The sequence below is a fragment of the Ambystoma mexicanum genome, chromosome 12, assembly GCF_040938575.1.
Source record: "Ambystoma mexicanum isolate Mex_15411 chromosome 12, UKY_AmexF1_1, whole genome shotgun sequence".
Taxonomy (NCBI): Eukaryota; Metazoa; Chordata; class Amphibia; order Caudata; family Ambystomatidae; genus Ambystoma; species Ambystoma mexicanum.
This window is the reverse complement of record NC_090936.1, coordinates 892,323,692-892,340,690: the sequence shown is the minus strand read 5'-3', so window position 1 is coordinate 892,340,690 and position 16,999 is coordinate 892,323,692. Positions and strand designations below refer to the sequence as shown.

General features: G+C 48.0%; 1 protein-coding gene across 2 annotated transcripts in view; it reads left to right on the top strand.

The window, feature by feature from the left end:
- BLTP3B (bridge-like lipid transfer protein family member 3B) overlaps positions 1 to 16,999 on the top strand; it is a 2,399,137-nt gene that overhangs the window by 1,408,272 nt on the left and 973,866 nt on the right. For both annotated transcript variants that reach the window (XM_069629381.1, XM_069629382.1), the window contains exon 12: positions 4,786 to 4,927. In XM_069629381.1, the coding sequence (XP_069485482.1) occupies positions 4,786 to 4,927 (142 nt within the window). The remainder of the gene's footprint in view (positions 1 to 4,785; positions 4,928 to 16,999) is intronic.

Genomic DNA, 16,999 nt, shown 5'->3' with positions numbered 1-16,999 from the left:
CCTCAAATTCGGGTGGTGTGTAGGCGAGCCAGTCATGGATCATGAATTGGGGCACTGTAATGCTTGTGCGAAATGCGAGCTAGAACAACATGGCATCGGTGCGCTGCCATTTTGGACACTCCTCTCCCATCACTGTAATAAAATCCTGTGTCTCTGCGGCCCTCGCAGAATAAACAAGCATTTCAGTAGCGAAAGCAGAGCAAGGTCACGTAACTACATAAATGTTGTTGCTGAGTAAACTTGCAGTGGAGAATAGTTATGGTATTGTCCACTGAAGGACGAATACGTCAAGGGAGTCGGAGTGTCCTGCAGGTGCATGGTAAGGGGTTCTGGAAATGAATGCGAGGAGAGGGGAGCTGGGTTTTTCCACTCTCTGCCCCTTCCACTTGTGATCTGCTCTTCGGCAGAGGGCAGACACTACTGAGAAGGGCGGAGACATGCCCCCGATAAAGAAGTGGGCATTGTGTGGCAAAGTTAGAACTTGGACCCCCTGAGTGATGCAGTCTCGCTGAGAGGTAGGACACTCCCCCTCAGACCCTGTTAGCACGAGTGATCTCTTCGCCTACCTGCTCAGGGACTAGGCAGTGTCGTAGTGGCCAAGATAAAGGTGTCTTCTACGTCTTTACTAACAGTGAAGCAATTTATATCTATATTTATATATATCTAAGTGTATATGTTTGTTTGTTATATGCTAAGGTCATATATACATTGTGTGTATAAAAGGCCTATAACGAGCCATTTTCATTTTACTATAATAATGAGTCTGTGTGGTTTCTTGCTTGTCTGAGTCCAATAACTTGTTTTGCCTGGGGCCGGGGAAACGTAAGTGTCAGTGTTTTCCTCACGTGGCCAAGCAAAAGCAAAACAGGCACCAAGGGGGGGCGGCCCGGCGGTTGTCTGGAGTCTCCAGAGGGTGATGAACTATGACACTGTGTCAGAGTAGATTTGAGAGAATGCAGTAGGCGTTGTGTTATGGCATAAGTAGGATTTCATGGAAACATAATAAAAACAAAAAAGGTAATAAAGATTGTGGAAGAGCTTATCTGGGCCCTCCCTATCTCAATCAACATTAGATTAACAGTAGTGGGCGCAATCAGCTCAGTGTGCCCGATCAGCTTCAACTTCTGTTCCCTCCGCTTCTCATCACAAGGTATCCAATACTAGATCTGCAAGTTCGAGTATGGCTTCCCAGTTAGTGTGTCTCGCTTGGTAACTTCTAGTTCATGAGGATGCAGCCTTTGTTCGCCTCAGCAGCCGTTCTGCTGCCCAGAGCATTATTCAGGGATGTGTGGTGCCTCCAGGGGTTTATCACGCTTTCATGTGGGGTCTGCGGTCTCCGGCTCCAAACGTGGGGACCCCCACAGAGGGCCACGCCTTAGGCTTCCTTCTATCTTTTGGCATAGGGTCTGGGCATGAGACCCCCGGCCCTCTGGATCCCGGAGTGCCATCATTGTTGGTTTCAAGCATTAAGTCTTTAGCTTCTTCCTCCGAGCTAATGGTGTAGATTATGTAACTCAAAGATCAGCCTGCATGGGAACCCCCAGCGGTAGCAGACTTTCTTAGCTTGTAGCCATGCTGTAACATTTTGCAGATGCCTGCAGCTTGCTAGAGTGTATGGCGAGAGATCCTGGAACAACGCTAGGGACGACCCCCGGAATCTCACTGGTTTTGACCTTCTAGCCGCTGCCATGATTTCTTCTTTTTGGTGAAAGAAATGCACTCAGGAGAGGACGTCTGGTAGCAGGTTCCGTCTCTGCTGGGTAGAGGAGTAGACACGGTGGGTCCTGTCTAAGATCAGCTCATCTGCATCGTTAAGGCCCAGCAGGGGCTTAAAGAGTGCTCTTACATAGTCTGGGAGTTCTTGGTGGGAGACTTAACGCGGGATGCCACGCAGGCGAACATTATTCCTTCTCAACCTGTTTTCCAGGTCAGCCTGCTTCACCCATACTTCCTCAAGGTGTTCCTCCATGATCTCCATTCTATTGGTAAGCTCCGCACAGTCATGTGCTTGTTCGCAGGTTGTTTTTTCCAGATCATTAACTCTGGCCTCCAGGCCCATCAGGTGGGTGTTCAGATCAGCGTTTGACCGTGCCAGAGAGCCCTTAGAGGTTTTTATCTCCAGTTTTATTTCCTGTGCAATGTTTGAAACCCCTCGGTATGTCTTCAAAGTCCCATTTGGAGAGAGCAGAGTCTGGGGGACGAGGCGGCCACCGGGGGCGAGTGGATGTCAGCCTTTATTGCCTGCATTCGTGGGTCCGTTGATGCTTGAGGCACTAGGAAAGCCGTCATTTTGTTAGTCTTACACTTCGCTGCTGCCTTGGGCATTGTTAGGGGGTTTGTAGGCGTATCCCTTGGAAGAATGGAGGTGCCCCCGTATAACAGCGTTATCCTGAGACCTCAGGAGATCTTTTGAAAGTCCGCCAGTGGGGGCGTTAAAAGACCCAGCACTGCAGAGGGGATTCCGCTTAAAGGCCAGCCCCCAGTTCCGGCGAGGAAATTGCAGTTAGGGCTGAGCAGGAGAAATGGCACTGCCTGGGGAGAACTGTGTAGAATGGGAGCATCGTCCTGCGTAGTAGAAGTGGAGACCTGCTTGTCTGTCCTAGCCAGGTAGCCTGTGATTCTTTATGGTGCTATCTTCAGGTTGCGTGCCCTTAATGTTATATGGATTTCTGTCTCACAGGGATCACCTCTTCTTATCACCAAATATTATGTACAAGCAGGCTCCCAGCCCACCTCGTTGCTTTCAAGCCTACTCCCCTTTGTGCAGCTATGGAGGGGGAGAGGCTCCCAGCGATGTATTGCGGCGGATTCCCTGCTCGCCGGTTGCTATACCGCTCTGGTGGTTAGAGAGTAGCAGGCGAGGGAGAGGGCGTGGGGCCGAGCCCTCTGCTCCCGGACCTTGCGTCGCTGGGGCTCCAGGCTCGCTCTGCTGTTTTATTAATCTCTGTGGGAGAGCGGCCGGCAAGAGAGAGGGGGCGGGCCGGGTCCTCCTCCCGGACCCAGCATTGTTTCCAGCAGCCCCCCAGCACAGCCCAGCTCTCCGTTGCCCAGCTCAAGCGCACCGGAGGCAAGGGATCCCGCAGGAGGGGCCCCTCCCTGGTATCGCCGCCCGCAGACCACTCCCCCCGGGGTATCTGCCCCCGCTCCTCACCTAGGGGCACCAGACATGGGCGTTGTTGCCAGCCCGGCTGGGCTCTCGCTGTGGGTCCGCTCTGCCCGCCCACAGCTCACGGCTCTTCACAGGGCCAATTCGGCTGACGAGGGGGCGGGGACAGGATGGGGATCAGTGCCACACTGGTCGGCGCCTCACATGGTCCGGGGATCCGGATGCCAGGGTTTTGATGGTCATGCCACCATCTTGTTGCTGCTGCAGGAGATGGGTCCTCCTTGGCTAGAGGAATGCACTCCAAGGCAGCTTCTCACGCTGCGATTATGCTCGCCGGCACGGATCCTCGGTCCGGGACACCTTCACCTTCAGCCATCGGAACGGAGGGGAACCGCTTCTTTACATCACTAATATCAGGGTTGGGCACCCTAACGCGGAACTCACGGCAGACACAAAGGAAGGAGCTTTTAGAAAATAGATATTGTAAATCTATGCACTAAAATGGTTATTATTTATGGTGAAATATAAGCAGAAATCAGCTGTGCAGTAAGATATTTATAACGCTGGACTCTAAGAATGAAACATTAGCTTCTTCAGAAGTAACGTTCTTGAAAATGTGATTATTAAAACCCTTGTTGCACGCTAAGGAAGTGTTTTTGGATTTGAGTCCTTCTTGGTAAACGGCAACTGTAGCTAGGATAGCTGCTTCTGCTCAATCTTTTTCCCCACATTATACATGCAGGTTTAGGTGATGAACTTTTCAACATGTGAGGCGCAAAGAACCGCTCCAAATTGGACCAATGAAGCAAGCCTGCCTGTTGCCAAGAAGGATTGGGTTAGATGTCTCCACAAAAATATTTTGAAAATAATCTGCAAAATAGAGCAATGTACACCACATTTTCCTTTAGACCTTGGACACAAATCAGTAGGATTTTGAGACTGTTATGAAGAGTGACACATTAGATGTTAAAATAGATCACATGCTAAGAATACCATACACACTGGCAAATATTTTGGCCACATCAAAGAACAGTGACTAGTGCAGCGTGCCAGTATCCCACTGAAAAAAATATCATAAAAATACATGCCAGTAGAAACACCTTTTTAAAATGCTGCGCCAGGAAATATAATTAGCATTTTACTTTGTGCCCTTGATAAAAAACAAATAAAAACTGCCACCAAATATCAGGTTGGTTGCAATGCACATGTATATTAAGAGTTGAAATTCCAAGCACAAGTTAAACCTGAAGGAAAAATATATGCAGTCATTGGAACTTGTAAACATTCACAGGGGTCCTACCAAGATTGTCCTCTGGTATTGTTTGTCCTTTTTCATATGTGGCATCATTCTCACTGCCATGTTCACACCCATAGATGTAAGTGCTTAATATCTACTGATGCAAGCCTGTTTTTGTCTATGGTAAAACAAAATGTATTCACACACAAGTCTTCAGTGCACCAAATGTTTGTATGTCTTAAACAATGTGTGCTTTATCAAAAATCCTAGAAATCCATAGAGTACTCTGCCGTGTGTCATGTGGAAGTCTTGTGTTTGTGGATTCTAGTTTTGTCATGATATTCTTGAAAAATGATGTGACTCATGTATAGATTCAGATTTTTGCTGTTTTTTTGTCAACTGTAATCTGAATATGCAATTACTTTGTCCTTGTTTTCTAAAGGTTTCTACAGCAGACAAGTGTCGTTCATCCCCAAAGACCATGATTTCCTGCAATAAGAAGTCACTATATCTTCCACAGGAGATGTCAGCAATTCATATTGAATTCACTGAGTACTATTTCCCGGATGGAAAAGATTATCCTAGTAAGATTTTAATGTGTTGAAACAAACATTTTATGTACTTGTTAGATCAAGCCAAATATGTTAAATACAAATACATGTATAAGCAACTATTTAAAAGCCAGCATTATGTATGTTAGCAAGCTGAGAAAAACGTACCCAGGGTCCTTGCATAACATGTTGGGGATAATGCATTTGCCATTTTAAAGAATTTATTGTTACAAAGCCCTCTACGTTTTTACATGTTAACAAAAAATTATAAGGTAGTGTGTTTTTTTCTAACTTTGAAATTAATGTGACATGAGACACTAAGAATACTGTCTGTAAATAATAATTATGTGCATGGATTGCTCCAATTATTAAATGAGAAGTGTGAGGGGGCTGACATAGGAGTCAGAAAAATGCCTCACTAGCCCTAAATTTATGAGGGGTTTCCCTGCCTCAACACAACTAACTAATGAAACAGTCCTAGTCAGGCTGTCCAAAATAAAGTTCTCCGTCCTGTGTCTAAAACCTAATCTGACCCTCACACTTTGTCTCTACAAAAAAGGTATAAACAAGGGGAAACATAAAATGTCTCTTGGCTGCCCACCTGCAGCCCTGCAGATTCCACCAAACTAGAAGTTCCACTTGAATAAATGGTGTTCTAAAAAGTGCCGAGCGGGACAATCCCCTTTCCCTGGTCGTCTTCACACAGGCCTAGAGGATATCTCCCTGTCTTTGTGGCCTTTTCCCCACTTGTTTCAGGTGTTTGTTTCTTATGATACACTTGGTTTACTCGCCTGCCAAGTGCACAAATTATTGGTGCCTGTTGTGACACACTTGGTCTATTCTCCTGCCAAGTACGTTGGTTCTTATTCCCTGCTCAACCGAGTTACAGCTTTGGTGTACTCTCCTGCCAAGGTCTGTGTATTTTGGCTTTCAGTCAACTATCCTTGGTTTCCGTGGTCTAAAAAGAATTTCCAATTATTTTCAACAAGTACTGGGACAAGGGAGACTGGTACCATTTCATAGGCGGGCATGTTTCAGTTATGCCCCTTTTCTGTATCTTGATTGCTCTGGTTGGTTGGGTGTACTTTCCAGCCCAACTACCAGCTCCTTGCAAATATTGTGCTTAACAAACTCTTTCTTTTGAGGGGATTGGGTCCTCCGACGTATCCCATATCTATGACAGGTAATGTCCACAGCTGTGCTGCTTCGGAAAATCTTCGGCTCCTGCGTCGATGCGCCGTCCCCGTGGACCTCCCCCGACGGCCGACATCACCCGATGTGATAAGTAGGACGCACGACGCCCGTAGCCTCAGTTCTGTTTTTTCCGCGAACGTGTTCGCTTCGTGAATCTCGGTACACCTCGACTCTTTGGAGTTTGCTGTATTCTTCTCGGTTCGTTGAACCTGTGCGGTTTTTGTGACGATGTCTACTTCGTCTTCAACCCCGAGTCCGGGCTTCAAGAAATGCGGGGACTGCGGGTCCAAGATGTTGGTCACGGACTCGCACGCCGCCTGCCTCTGGTGCCTCGGGGAGGCCCACGATACAGACAACTGTGTCGACTGCCAGTCGCTCACGGCCAAGGCCTTGCGGGAGTGCAAGAAGAAGCTGTCGGTAGGTCGGATGGCTAAGCCCCGGAAGTTGAGGTTTACGGGGCTTTCGACGGATGACTCGAGAGGCGACTCTCCGCGTCGTCGTCGGAAGTCCAGTGGCTCTCCTTCCAGGAGTCGGTCTCGCCACTCCTCCGCCTTTTCGAGGCATTCCCGGCATCGGTCGCCTTCCCCGTCCTCTTCCGAGGACTCCGCCCGTCGGTGGGTCGCTTATCCCACCATGCAAGCGACACCGGAGGAATGGGCTTCCTTCGGGAAGCAGATGTTAGCGATTCTTGAATCGCAGGGCACCGGCCCGTCCGTGCCTCCAAGTGGGGTCGGTCGGCACCGGTCGAGAGACACCGCTCGTACACCTTCGGGCTCGGGTGGTCGGCACGGCTCGCGGGAAATGTCCCGCTCGGACAAGGGTAGCCGTTCTCGCCATGCCCGTTCCAGGTCCCGGTCCTTGACGCGCTCGAGACCGCGTGATCCTGTGCTGTCTTCGAGGAAGACGTCGACGCCTGTGGCGCCTAGGTCGTCAACGATTTCTCTCGAGGCTCCGCCTCTGAGGGGGTCGTCGACGCTGTCGGCGCCTAGGTCGTCGAGAGACACGCTCGGAGCTCCGGCTTAGAGGCCTGTGTCGACGCCGTCGATGCTGGCGGCGCTGCAGCTGACGTCGACGCTGATTCGCTCGACGCCGATTCTCTCGACGCCTTTCGAGGCGGTGGTGTCGGAGGGGCCCCGTGGCACGGGGTTAGCCCCTCGAAAGGCTCTGGCTAAGGTCAGGCATAGCTTTGGTCCCCAGGTGTCTTCCTCTCACCGCCTGGAGTACATTTCAGAGGGTGATGAAGGCTCTGATGAAGGCTTGGTTGTGGTTACGGTACCAGATGAGCTTCTCTCGGGCCATAGCCAGTTTGATGACCTGAGGCAGTCACAGCATGATGCCAGTGGACTGGACACCTCTCCGAAGGTGGAGGTTTGTAGGCCGGAGCCTGGCACTCATGCCGATTCTTCATACCGGCGCCTTATGTCTCGGGTCACTGAGTACTTGGGATGGTTGGCTCCCCCAGGGGAGTTCGTTCAGGATGATCTCACAGACATCCTTGATCTTGGTCCCCCCACTGACCTGGTACTGCCGTTTCATATGGCTCTGCAGAGAAGGGTGGCGGCGGCTTGGACTGCGCCGGAGAGTCTCCCGGCAGTGGGCAAGTCTTTGTCACGAAAATACCGTCCAGCCACTAGCGACCCCTGCTACTTGTCCAGGCACCCCACTCCGGAGAGTTTGGTGGTGCAGGCGGCTACGGCCCCGGCAAAGCAGGCGTCGTATCCTACCATCCCTCCGGATAGGGACGACAAACGTTTTGACGGCTGGGCGAAGAAAGTGTTTTCTTCAGGGGGTATGGGGCTTCAGGCGGCCAACTCCATATGTGCCTTGTCTCGTTTCACACACACTCTGTGTTGCATTAGCGGCTGAACATATTCCCGAAGGGGACGAACGGATGGTTTCCTTGCTATGGTTCAGGATGGCAAGGATGCCATGTGTGAGGCCGTTCAGTCGGGTTTGGACATGGCAAATTGTGTCAGCCGGTCCATGGCGGCGAGCACCGTAATACGCAGGTTTGCGTGGTTGCGGAAGTCTGGGTTCGCTCCTGATGTGCAGTCCCGGCTAATCAACATGCCCTTTGACGGTGAACATCTTTTTGGCAGCAAGGCTGACGAGAGCCTTGAGAGGTTGCAGACCTCCAAAGCTGCAGCAAAGTCGTTGGGCGCTGCAGTTCGACAACCTCCGCCTTTTCATCATAGGGGACAACAATGGAGGGGAGGTTCCTTTCGCTATTACTCGTCCTTCAGTAAAGTAAAAGGAGCTGTCAGTCAAAGAGGCCACCGTAAGAGTGCCAGAGGTGGAAAACAAGGTACTCGAGGTGCCAAGGCTGCTCGGGCAGTTGCCTCTTTGCCCTCAGGCAACGTCACAGCCGCTACCACTCAGTCATGAGGCCAGGTCCCATGGTTCGCCGGTTGGGGGAGGAAGGCTGGCGCAGCATCTTGTAGAGTGGCGTGCCATTACTTCAGATGTGTGGGTTCTGGAGATCATAACCCACGGCTACTGTCTTCCTTTTCGGCAGAGGCCTCGCAACAATCCACCTGGGAACCTCTCTTTGAAGAGTCCGGATCCACTCCTTGCGCAGGAAATTCAAGCCCTGCTGGAGAAAGGCGCCATAGAACTGGTGCCTGTAGCGGAGAGGAACAAGGGATGGTATTCCCCTTATCTTTTGATTTCGAAGAAAGACGGGGGATTGAGACCCATCATGGACTTGCGCGGTTTGAACAAACTCCTCAGGAAGGACAAGTTCAAGATGGCTACTCTCTCTCAAGTCTTCCAGGCCCTTCAACTTCAGGATTGGTTGGTGTCTCTCGACCTCAAGGACGCTTACTTCCATGTGTCGACCCATCCCAAGCACAAGAAGTACCTGAGGTTCGCAGTTGGCGACTCGCACTTTCAGTTTCGGGTCCTACCGTTCGGATTGACCTGCGCCCCGAGGGTTTTCACCAAGCTCATGGTGGTGGTGGCAGCGCATCTCAGGAAAGGGGGGATTCACGTCTACCCCTACCTGGACGATTGGTTGATCAGGGGGGGCTCTCCCGAGCAAGTACTGGATCATCTGTCCGTCACCTGCCACTCCCTTCACAAGTTCGGTTTCTCCTTCAATTTAAAGAAGTCCCATTTGACGCCAACACAGCGGCTCCAGTACATCGGAGCAGTGCTCGACACATCCCTGGGGCTGTGTTTTCCTCCCCAGGTGAGGGCTCTTCACATTCAGCAGATGGTGCACAAGTTTCAGCTTGCCCAGACTCTCCCAGCGTCCGAGTTCTTGAGACTGCTCGGCCTCATGGCATCCTGCATTCTTCTGGTGCCAGAGGCCAGGTTGCGGATGAGATCTTTGCAATGGGCACTCAAGCTCCAGTGGTCTCAGTCCTCTGGCAGGTTGTCGAACCCTGTTCAGGTGCCGTCCTCGGTCGCCCAGGACCTTCTGTGGTGGGCCGTCGAAGGCAATCTGATGAAGGGGGCCCCATTTTGGCTGCCCTGCCCGGAGGTGACGATCGTGACGGACGCATCCCTCACGGGATGGGGAGCTCATGCCAACGAGTTGACAGTCAGCGGTCATTGGTCTCTAGACTCCATATCAATCTGTTGGAGCTGGGGGCTGTCAGGCTAGCCCTGAAGGCTTTTCTGCCGACTGTGCGAGGAAAGAGTGTCCTGATTCTAACAGACAACACGGTGGCCATGCACTACCTCAACAAAAAGGGGGGGGGGCAGGGTCACTTCCTCTGTGCAGGGTGTCGATGCAGCTCGATTTCTGGGCCATACAGCAGGAAGTTTGGATCTCGGCTGTTCATCTGGGCAGAGACGACAACGAGACGGCGGACGCTCTGAGCAGGCAGAGCGCGATCTCTCACGAGTGGGAGCTGGCTCAGGAGATTCTCCTGGAGATCTTTGCCCTTTGGGAGACCCCTCAAGTGGATCTCTTCGCCTCCAGTGTCAACCAGAAGTGCGAAAGGTTCTGCTCACGGGAATTTCCTCCAAAAGGAGCCTTAGGAGACGCGTTCGTGGTGGAGTGGTCATTCCCACTGCTGTACGCGTTTCCTCCAGTCCCGTCATCCCGCAAGTACTGCGGGGGTTACGGAGGTTCGGTTCCCGGATGATCCTCATTGCCCCGGCATGGGCCCGGAGGACGTGGTACCCAGACCTTCTCGACTTGTCCATCTGCCCTCCACGTCGTCTTCCTTACCGAGACGATCTGCTCTCACGGGAGGGGAGTCAGGTTCTCCATCCAGAGGTCAGATCCCTCAACCTTCACGCTTGGCTTCTGAAAGGTTGAGGTATAAGGATTGGGACCTCCCTGAAGACGTGATGGAGGTGTTGCTCTCGGCCAGGCGGCCGGCAACAAAGTCTCTGTACCGTTGCCGTTGGAGAAAGTTCTGCGACTGGTGCAGAGTTAAGAATGTGGATCCTTTTGAATGTGACATTCCCATGGTTCTGTCTTTTTTGCTTTCCTTGGCCCACAGGGGCTTGCAAGTGGCGACCGTTAAAGGTTACCTGGCGGCGCTGTCCATATTTAACGCTCGTCTGAAGAATGTTCCTATTTTAAGATTCCTTTATTTTCTCAGTTTTTGATAGGGCTCACTAATGTGTTCCCTCCATCACCTTTTCTGGTGCCCGGTTGGGATTTGAACCTTGTTCTTAAGTTTCTTATGGGTGCTCCGTTTGAGCCTTTGCATTCTTGCCCTTTGAGACTGTTAACTCTGAAAACTGTGTTTTTGTTTGCGGTTACTTCCGCTCGCAGAGTGAGTGAGTTACAGGCACTTTCAGTTAAGCCACCCTTCACTGTGTTTCATAAGGACAGGGTTGTCCTTAGAGTTCATCCTTCCTTTCTTCCGAAGGTGGTTTCGGAATTTCATTTGAGCCAGAAAGTTGTTCTTCCGGCGTTCTATCCTCCTTCACATCCTGGTCAGGAAGAGGAGAGTCTCCCTAGGCTTGATCCTAGGAGAGCGTTGAGCTTTTATATTTCGCGCATATCCGAGGTCAGAGTGGACAATCAACTTTTCATTGGTTACGCTGGAAAGCGTTCGGGACAAGCTGTGACGAAACAGACTTTGTCTCGTTGGATTATTTTAGCTATCGCCGAGTGTTACCGCTTGGCGGGTAAGGACCCTCTGGCTGGCTTGCGGGCCCATTCTACCAGGGGAGTGGCTGCGTCTACTGCCCTGCAGAGGGGTGTTCCTATTCGTCACATCTGTGATGCAGCCACCTGGGCTTCAGTACATACTTTTGTACGTCACTACTCCCTCTATTCCATCCGAGGGCAGGATCTGGCCTTTGGAAAGGCAGTCCTTTATTCCGCAATTTGATTGGGCATGCTAAATTTGTGTTCTAAATTCTTTTCCCTCCTCCTTGCTTGGTACTGCTTTGGGAGTCTGTCATAGATATGGAATACGTCAGAGGACCCAATCCCCTTGAAGAACAAGTTACTTTCTTACCTGGTAACGTTCTTTCGATGGGATGGTCCGACGACGTATTCCATATCGCTCCCTCCCTACCTTCCCCGCTGCAGAATTACTTTTTGCGATTGCAGCTTGTGTTCCGCAAGGCCTTGTGTGTCTGACTGGCAGAAAACTGGTGTCACACGTTCTGGGGGAAAAAACTACAACTGAGGCTACGGGCGTCGTGCATCCTACTTATCACATTGGGTGACGTCGGCCATCGGAGGAGGTCCTCGGGGACGGCGCATCAACGTCATCGATGCAGGACGCAGACGCCGAAGATTTTCCGAAGCAGCACAGCTGTGGACATTACCTGTCATAGATATGGAATACGTCATCGGACCATCCCATCGAAAGAACGTTACCAGGTAAGAAAGTAACTTGTTCTTCTATGTACTTTGCACCCCTCCCTTTTTATGGTCCCTAGCCTTTTGTATATTTGCCACTGGTTTCCCTAATTGGTACCTGTGATCCAGGTCCAGCGGATGGTGCGTCCGGTAGCTGCTTGTATTTTCTACTGTGGTTCTCCCCAACTCAGCTGTATGTTTCCGCTTCGTGTTTCAAGACTTGGCTGCACCTCTCAGACTTGGCGATGACAGTAGTTGTGGAAACAAATGTCTTCCGAGTTGGAATTTGCCCCTGGTACACGGCTCGATTGTATTTTGGTCTGCATTGTTGGCTCATCACTCCTGGATCTCTGTCTCGCCTCTCCGGCTCAGCTACAGCACCACTCTAGAAAGCAAAGGCTTTCTGGGCTCCTCTGACCTCCCGTTCAGTTTTGAGAGTCCCAGACCACAGTGTTGTTCGATACTTTGTTTCTCAATGTACTCTGGTTCACGCCTTTTCCAATCATCGGTTAATGAACAGGTTATGGATTCCCTGTTCACTTTTGTATATTTGTTAGTTCACTGTCTCTCTGCTTCTTTCCTCCTCTACTGCTTCCCCACTCTGAACTACTGCAGTCACTACTCCAACACAGACTTCTTGTTCCTTCTCTTTTTATTGGCCATATACTTTCAGAGATAAAATACTATAACCTTGGTTGTGTTTTTGTCTTTCTCGTCTTCCATCCAAGTAGGGCCTCCTCATCTCAGAATTCTGTCTGGTGGTTGTTGGCTCAGATCTACACAAATAGATTGGCTCACATGCCGTTGGTGCTGCATTAGAGCAATACATATATCCATATGGTGCTTGAGGACTTAAGTTAGGGAAGGTTTTGGGCACCTTTAGGGAACTGTCTTGGTTTGGTATGGGAGGGACATTTCTTTTGGTGGTAAAAGGGATGAGACTGACACGTCACAGAAGGCACTAGGACATTTTGATAAAGAAAATGTAGAACTGAGATTGGCCCGGATCCCTCCATAAAGACACCATGCCATAGTGTTGGTACCATCTGTACCCAAGTCTCTGATAGCTTTTTGGTTCCATGGAGAAGTAGATGCACAGGCTTCGAGCTCTGGTATTCGGGATTATTGATAATCCATCAATACGTCTATTTATTGGAAGAAGTGCCATTTCCAGCAGGTAAAATGTTCTTTTTGATCCTGAGGTTGTTGCAACATATTCCTACTAGGGAAGGTTGCTAGGGAAAGAGCACACCGAATTGGAATCTCCATCGAACTATCCAAATTGAATAAGGCAACACAATTATATCATTTGATCTGGATGAAAGATCATGTGATATTGTGTGCCAACATTACCTTTATCCATTTCTCTTGCCTGTGATAGCAACAAAGATAGACTATGTGCTCATTTCTATCCTGAAATCCACATAGTAAGACTCCAGCGGATTGTTGTTTTTTGGAATTGCTGTACTTGTTGCTTTGCTACACATTACAGCAGTATGCTATAATAGGGTAAATTGGAGATAGATTGAAAGTTTGAGTGATCTGGCCTAAAGTAATTTTTTTCCAGAAGTGACATAACAGTTGCGTGTTTCTACTATTGATGTATGGTATCTGCTCAAAAGTATAAATTAATCTGTGTTTACCCATTTGTAGCAGTATTATAAAACATGGACTTTAGAATTCTTGCTGGGAATAGAGCTATAGGTGACACAGCAGAAATATTATTTTGAGTAAAAGATTCTGCCTGCTCTAGTTCTAGTGGGATAAATTATGTTAATTTGTCCAGTGGTTCAGTGTCCTAAATCTGTGGGTGCATTTGTCAAGGACAGAGAGATGCCTCTGAAGGTACTGCGAGGGAATGAACCACGCTAAATAACTTGAGGTTTAGAGATCTCAGGGAAAATCTTAAAGATTCTCTTTTTGGATTTATGCCTACTTATAGTTGTGTTGAATAAAAATACTTTGTTTATATGGATTGCTGTTTTGTACAGTTATACTTGAGTTTTAAATGGGAAGGGAATTTGATCATTAATCAGAGTGCCAAATGATCTCTAATTTCGTTGGTTTACTTTTTAATCTCATGAAGTTGCTTCGTAATCAATTAATGGTTTTATGAGTTAATGAAACAGATTCAAACTTGGCAGGAGTAATGTTTTCCAAGGCTCTGTCATGGCCATGGAAAAATGAAATTGAATTGGGGATGGGTCAAAATTGATTTTAGGCTAGTTTCCATGGTGCTTGGGATGACTGTCTCCTATGGATGATTATTGGAACCAGGGGGGACCTGTGTGGTGCGGGTTGTGAAAACGAGGTTGCATTATGGCAGAAAAATACGATGTTGTCTGGAAAGCAGTGACGCAATCAAAATGGCTATAAATGACAACACAATGCAAAGTAAAAGTGCCAGTGACTGTATAGACTAACAAGCCATCGCAATAGTAAATGAAACCAACAATCCAGCAGGTCTTTCCAAAGACCCATGCCCACTAGACGTACAAAACTGGCCTCAGAGTACTGGAATTCACCCTCCTCTTCAGGACCATAATCGACTTATCAGCTGAACAAAGAAGCAGCCTACATCAGATGGGAACCTGCCTTCAGTCCAACAAGATGGTTAAAAAAACCATGGGATTATTATGTAATCTTCTCGCGCTCTGAAACACCTGTGTACGAGCGCGATACAAATAAAATATATCCTATTATATCATACCACTCCCTTCCCTGGAATCACAAATCAAAGGACTGGCGGAACTGCTCTTTTCTCCCAACATCCATTTGATGTTTAATTCCATATGTCTTTCGAACATTGAACCCTGTTGGTGTTTGCTCTGTGACTATCCAGGTCCGACTATGCCAACAGCCTCTACATAAGCCTTCCTGATTACCTCCTAAACCACCTATAGAGAGGGCACAAAATGCCACAGTAGAGATACTACTAAGACAAAAAAAGACATGTGCAGATCTCCCTTCAAACCTTGCACTGCCGCCTCACTGTCAAATACAGAATTAATTTTTAAAAAATGTACTTTTACCATTGGCTTCCCGGAATCAAGCCAGGCTGCACTATTGATTGTGTTCCAGTACAGCAGGAAAAGACCAGGAGGAACCACCACCTCTGTAATGGCCACCAACCTATGAAATGCCATGTCTAGACAACTTTGCATATGGGTAGGACTACTTGACATTTCGGAAACGTCTGAAAACCTTTGCCAAAGCTTAAAGGAATTTACCATAACTGCAACATTTATGTGAAGCCAACATGACAGAATGCACAAATGCACCCTACTTGTGACAATGCATTCAGTTACATCAAACACAACACTTTAGAGAAAAGATCTGGTGCTGCTTAATCAACAAATGAGAGAAAAAGATAAATCTTTAAACTCTCAACTTGGGCCACCACATTGTCGGGACGCCCATCATTAGCCAGGTCCCTTAAGTGGTTGTCACCTCGACCACACCGATATAGCCATATGCCTTAAAAAGTCATCACCTGTGAAAAAGACCAGCTATTTACACCGTTGATGGGGACAATATTCTTGAATACTTTGATTGAAACTATTCAGCTGGACCCCCGACAATGCACAGGGTGACTACAAGGATAAATGAAGAAACCTGGGACCCACTGAAAAATACAGACCAAAGTCCCTACCTCCTCAGGCATGGACTTAAGTAAGCAACTGTTTGCTTCCATAAACGTTGCAATTCCTCTTTCACCTTACACTCTCAAAATTAACCAATTATGACAAAACTGCAACATCATGGTCATCTTTAGAGTGCCCAAAACTAAACCACTCTTTTGTGTTCTACGATACCACCATGTTGCTTTCCAACATGATCCCATGTTTGTATGAACAAACTTGCATTATGGGCAATTAAAGCTTTTTTCTCATTCTGATGGGCAAGGTGGTTCAGGTTCACATGATCAACACAACTGCACTTTTGATTTTTACCAAAAACATGTATAGAACAATTCTTAAATAACAGGAAGGCCATAATTCTCAAACGAGTGTGCCTATCCAGTATGAGCCATTATGCTTAATGCAAATTCAAAGGTTAGACTTTTATACCCACCCCTGATGCCCTCCCCAAATCACTGCTGGCTTAAACCAATTAAACCCACTCTAAACAATCTTCAGTCATTTAGATGGAGGGCAATTCAGGAAATGTTTTTTGTGCAGGTAATTTCTGTAAAATGTTCAATTCAAGTGAATTGAGCGGTACGCTTCCCTTCCCCCATATCGAACTGTGGAATTGTACATAGTCTAGAAAGAAAATCATTCATCCAGACAACGCTCATTGTCAATGATTTGACCTTTTCATGTGATAAAGGACTACCTTACCTTGTTCAGCTATTAACATTTAGAAGGTAATCTGTCCCTCTTCCAAACCGCCACCAAACACACACTTCCAGGAGCAAGTGATGTCTGTATGCATCAGTTACAGTGTCTGTTCGTGTTCTGAAGTAGACTGAGCAAAATTACCAGTGGATTTAATTGTATATCTGTAGTCACTCAGTGTCTAGTCTTGCAGTGTTCTTCATACACAAAAGTTCTTTAAAGCAATTCTGCTGGCCATTTTTGCAGGCCTACCAAACATGGCCAGTGTTTTGCTTTTCTTTTACATAGTTCCTCAAAATGACTTTCAGAACTTTTTACAAAGTAGAAGTCATATCTTATCTGATTTGGGGCTGTCCCCATTTTTCCTTAAGTCTAATATCAATCATGTTCTTTCTGTGAAGCACCATTCTGTTTTTAGTTGATGGAAGCCCTCTAATCCCTTACAATTATGTAGAATCTTCTCAAAATCTGTTAGCTCTCTAGGAAGTTTATCAGACCATATCTGCCGGTCAACACACCCTTCAATTGAAGGCGTACAAAACCCTGATAATTTAACAATTGTAATTCCCTTTCCAAAGTGACGATATCAATACATTTGCCATTTGACTCCCTCTACTGCACACAGTTGACCAGGTTTCTCAAGGTTCACTTCAAACCATTGTTGAAAAGGCAACTCCATATTGAATTCTTTCAGGAAAGGAGGAGCCCAGTCTGAGATCTCATGTTGTAAGGTATATTGTATTGTATTGGGGTATCTCTAAATCTCCCATGACCTGCTGATTGCTAAATCGG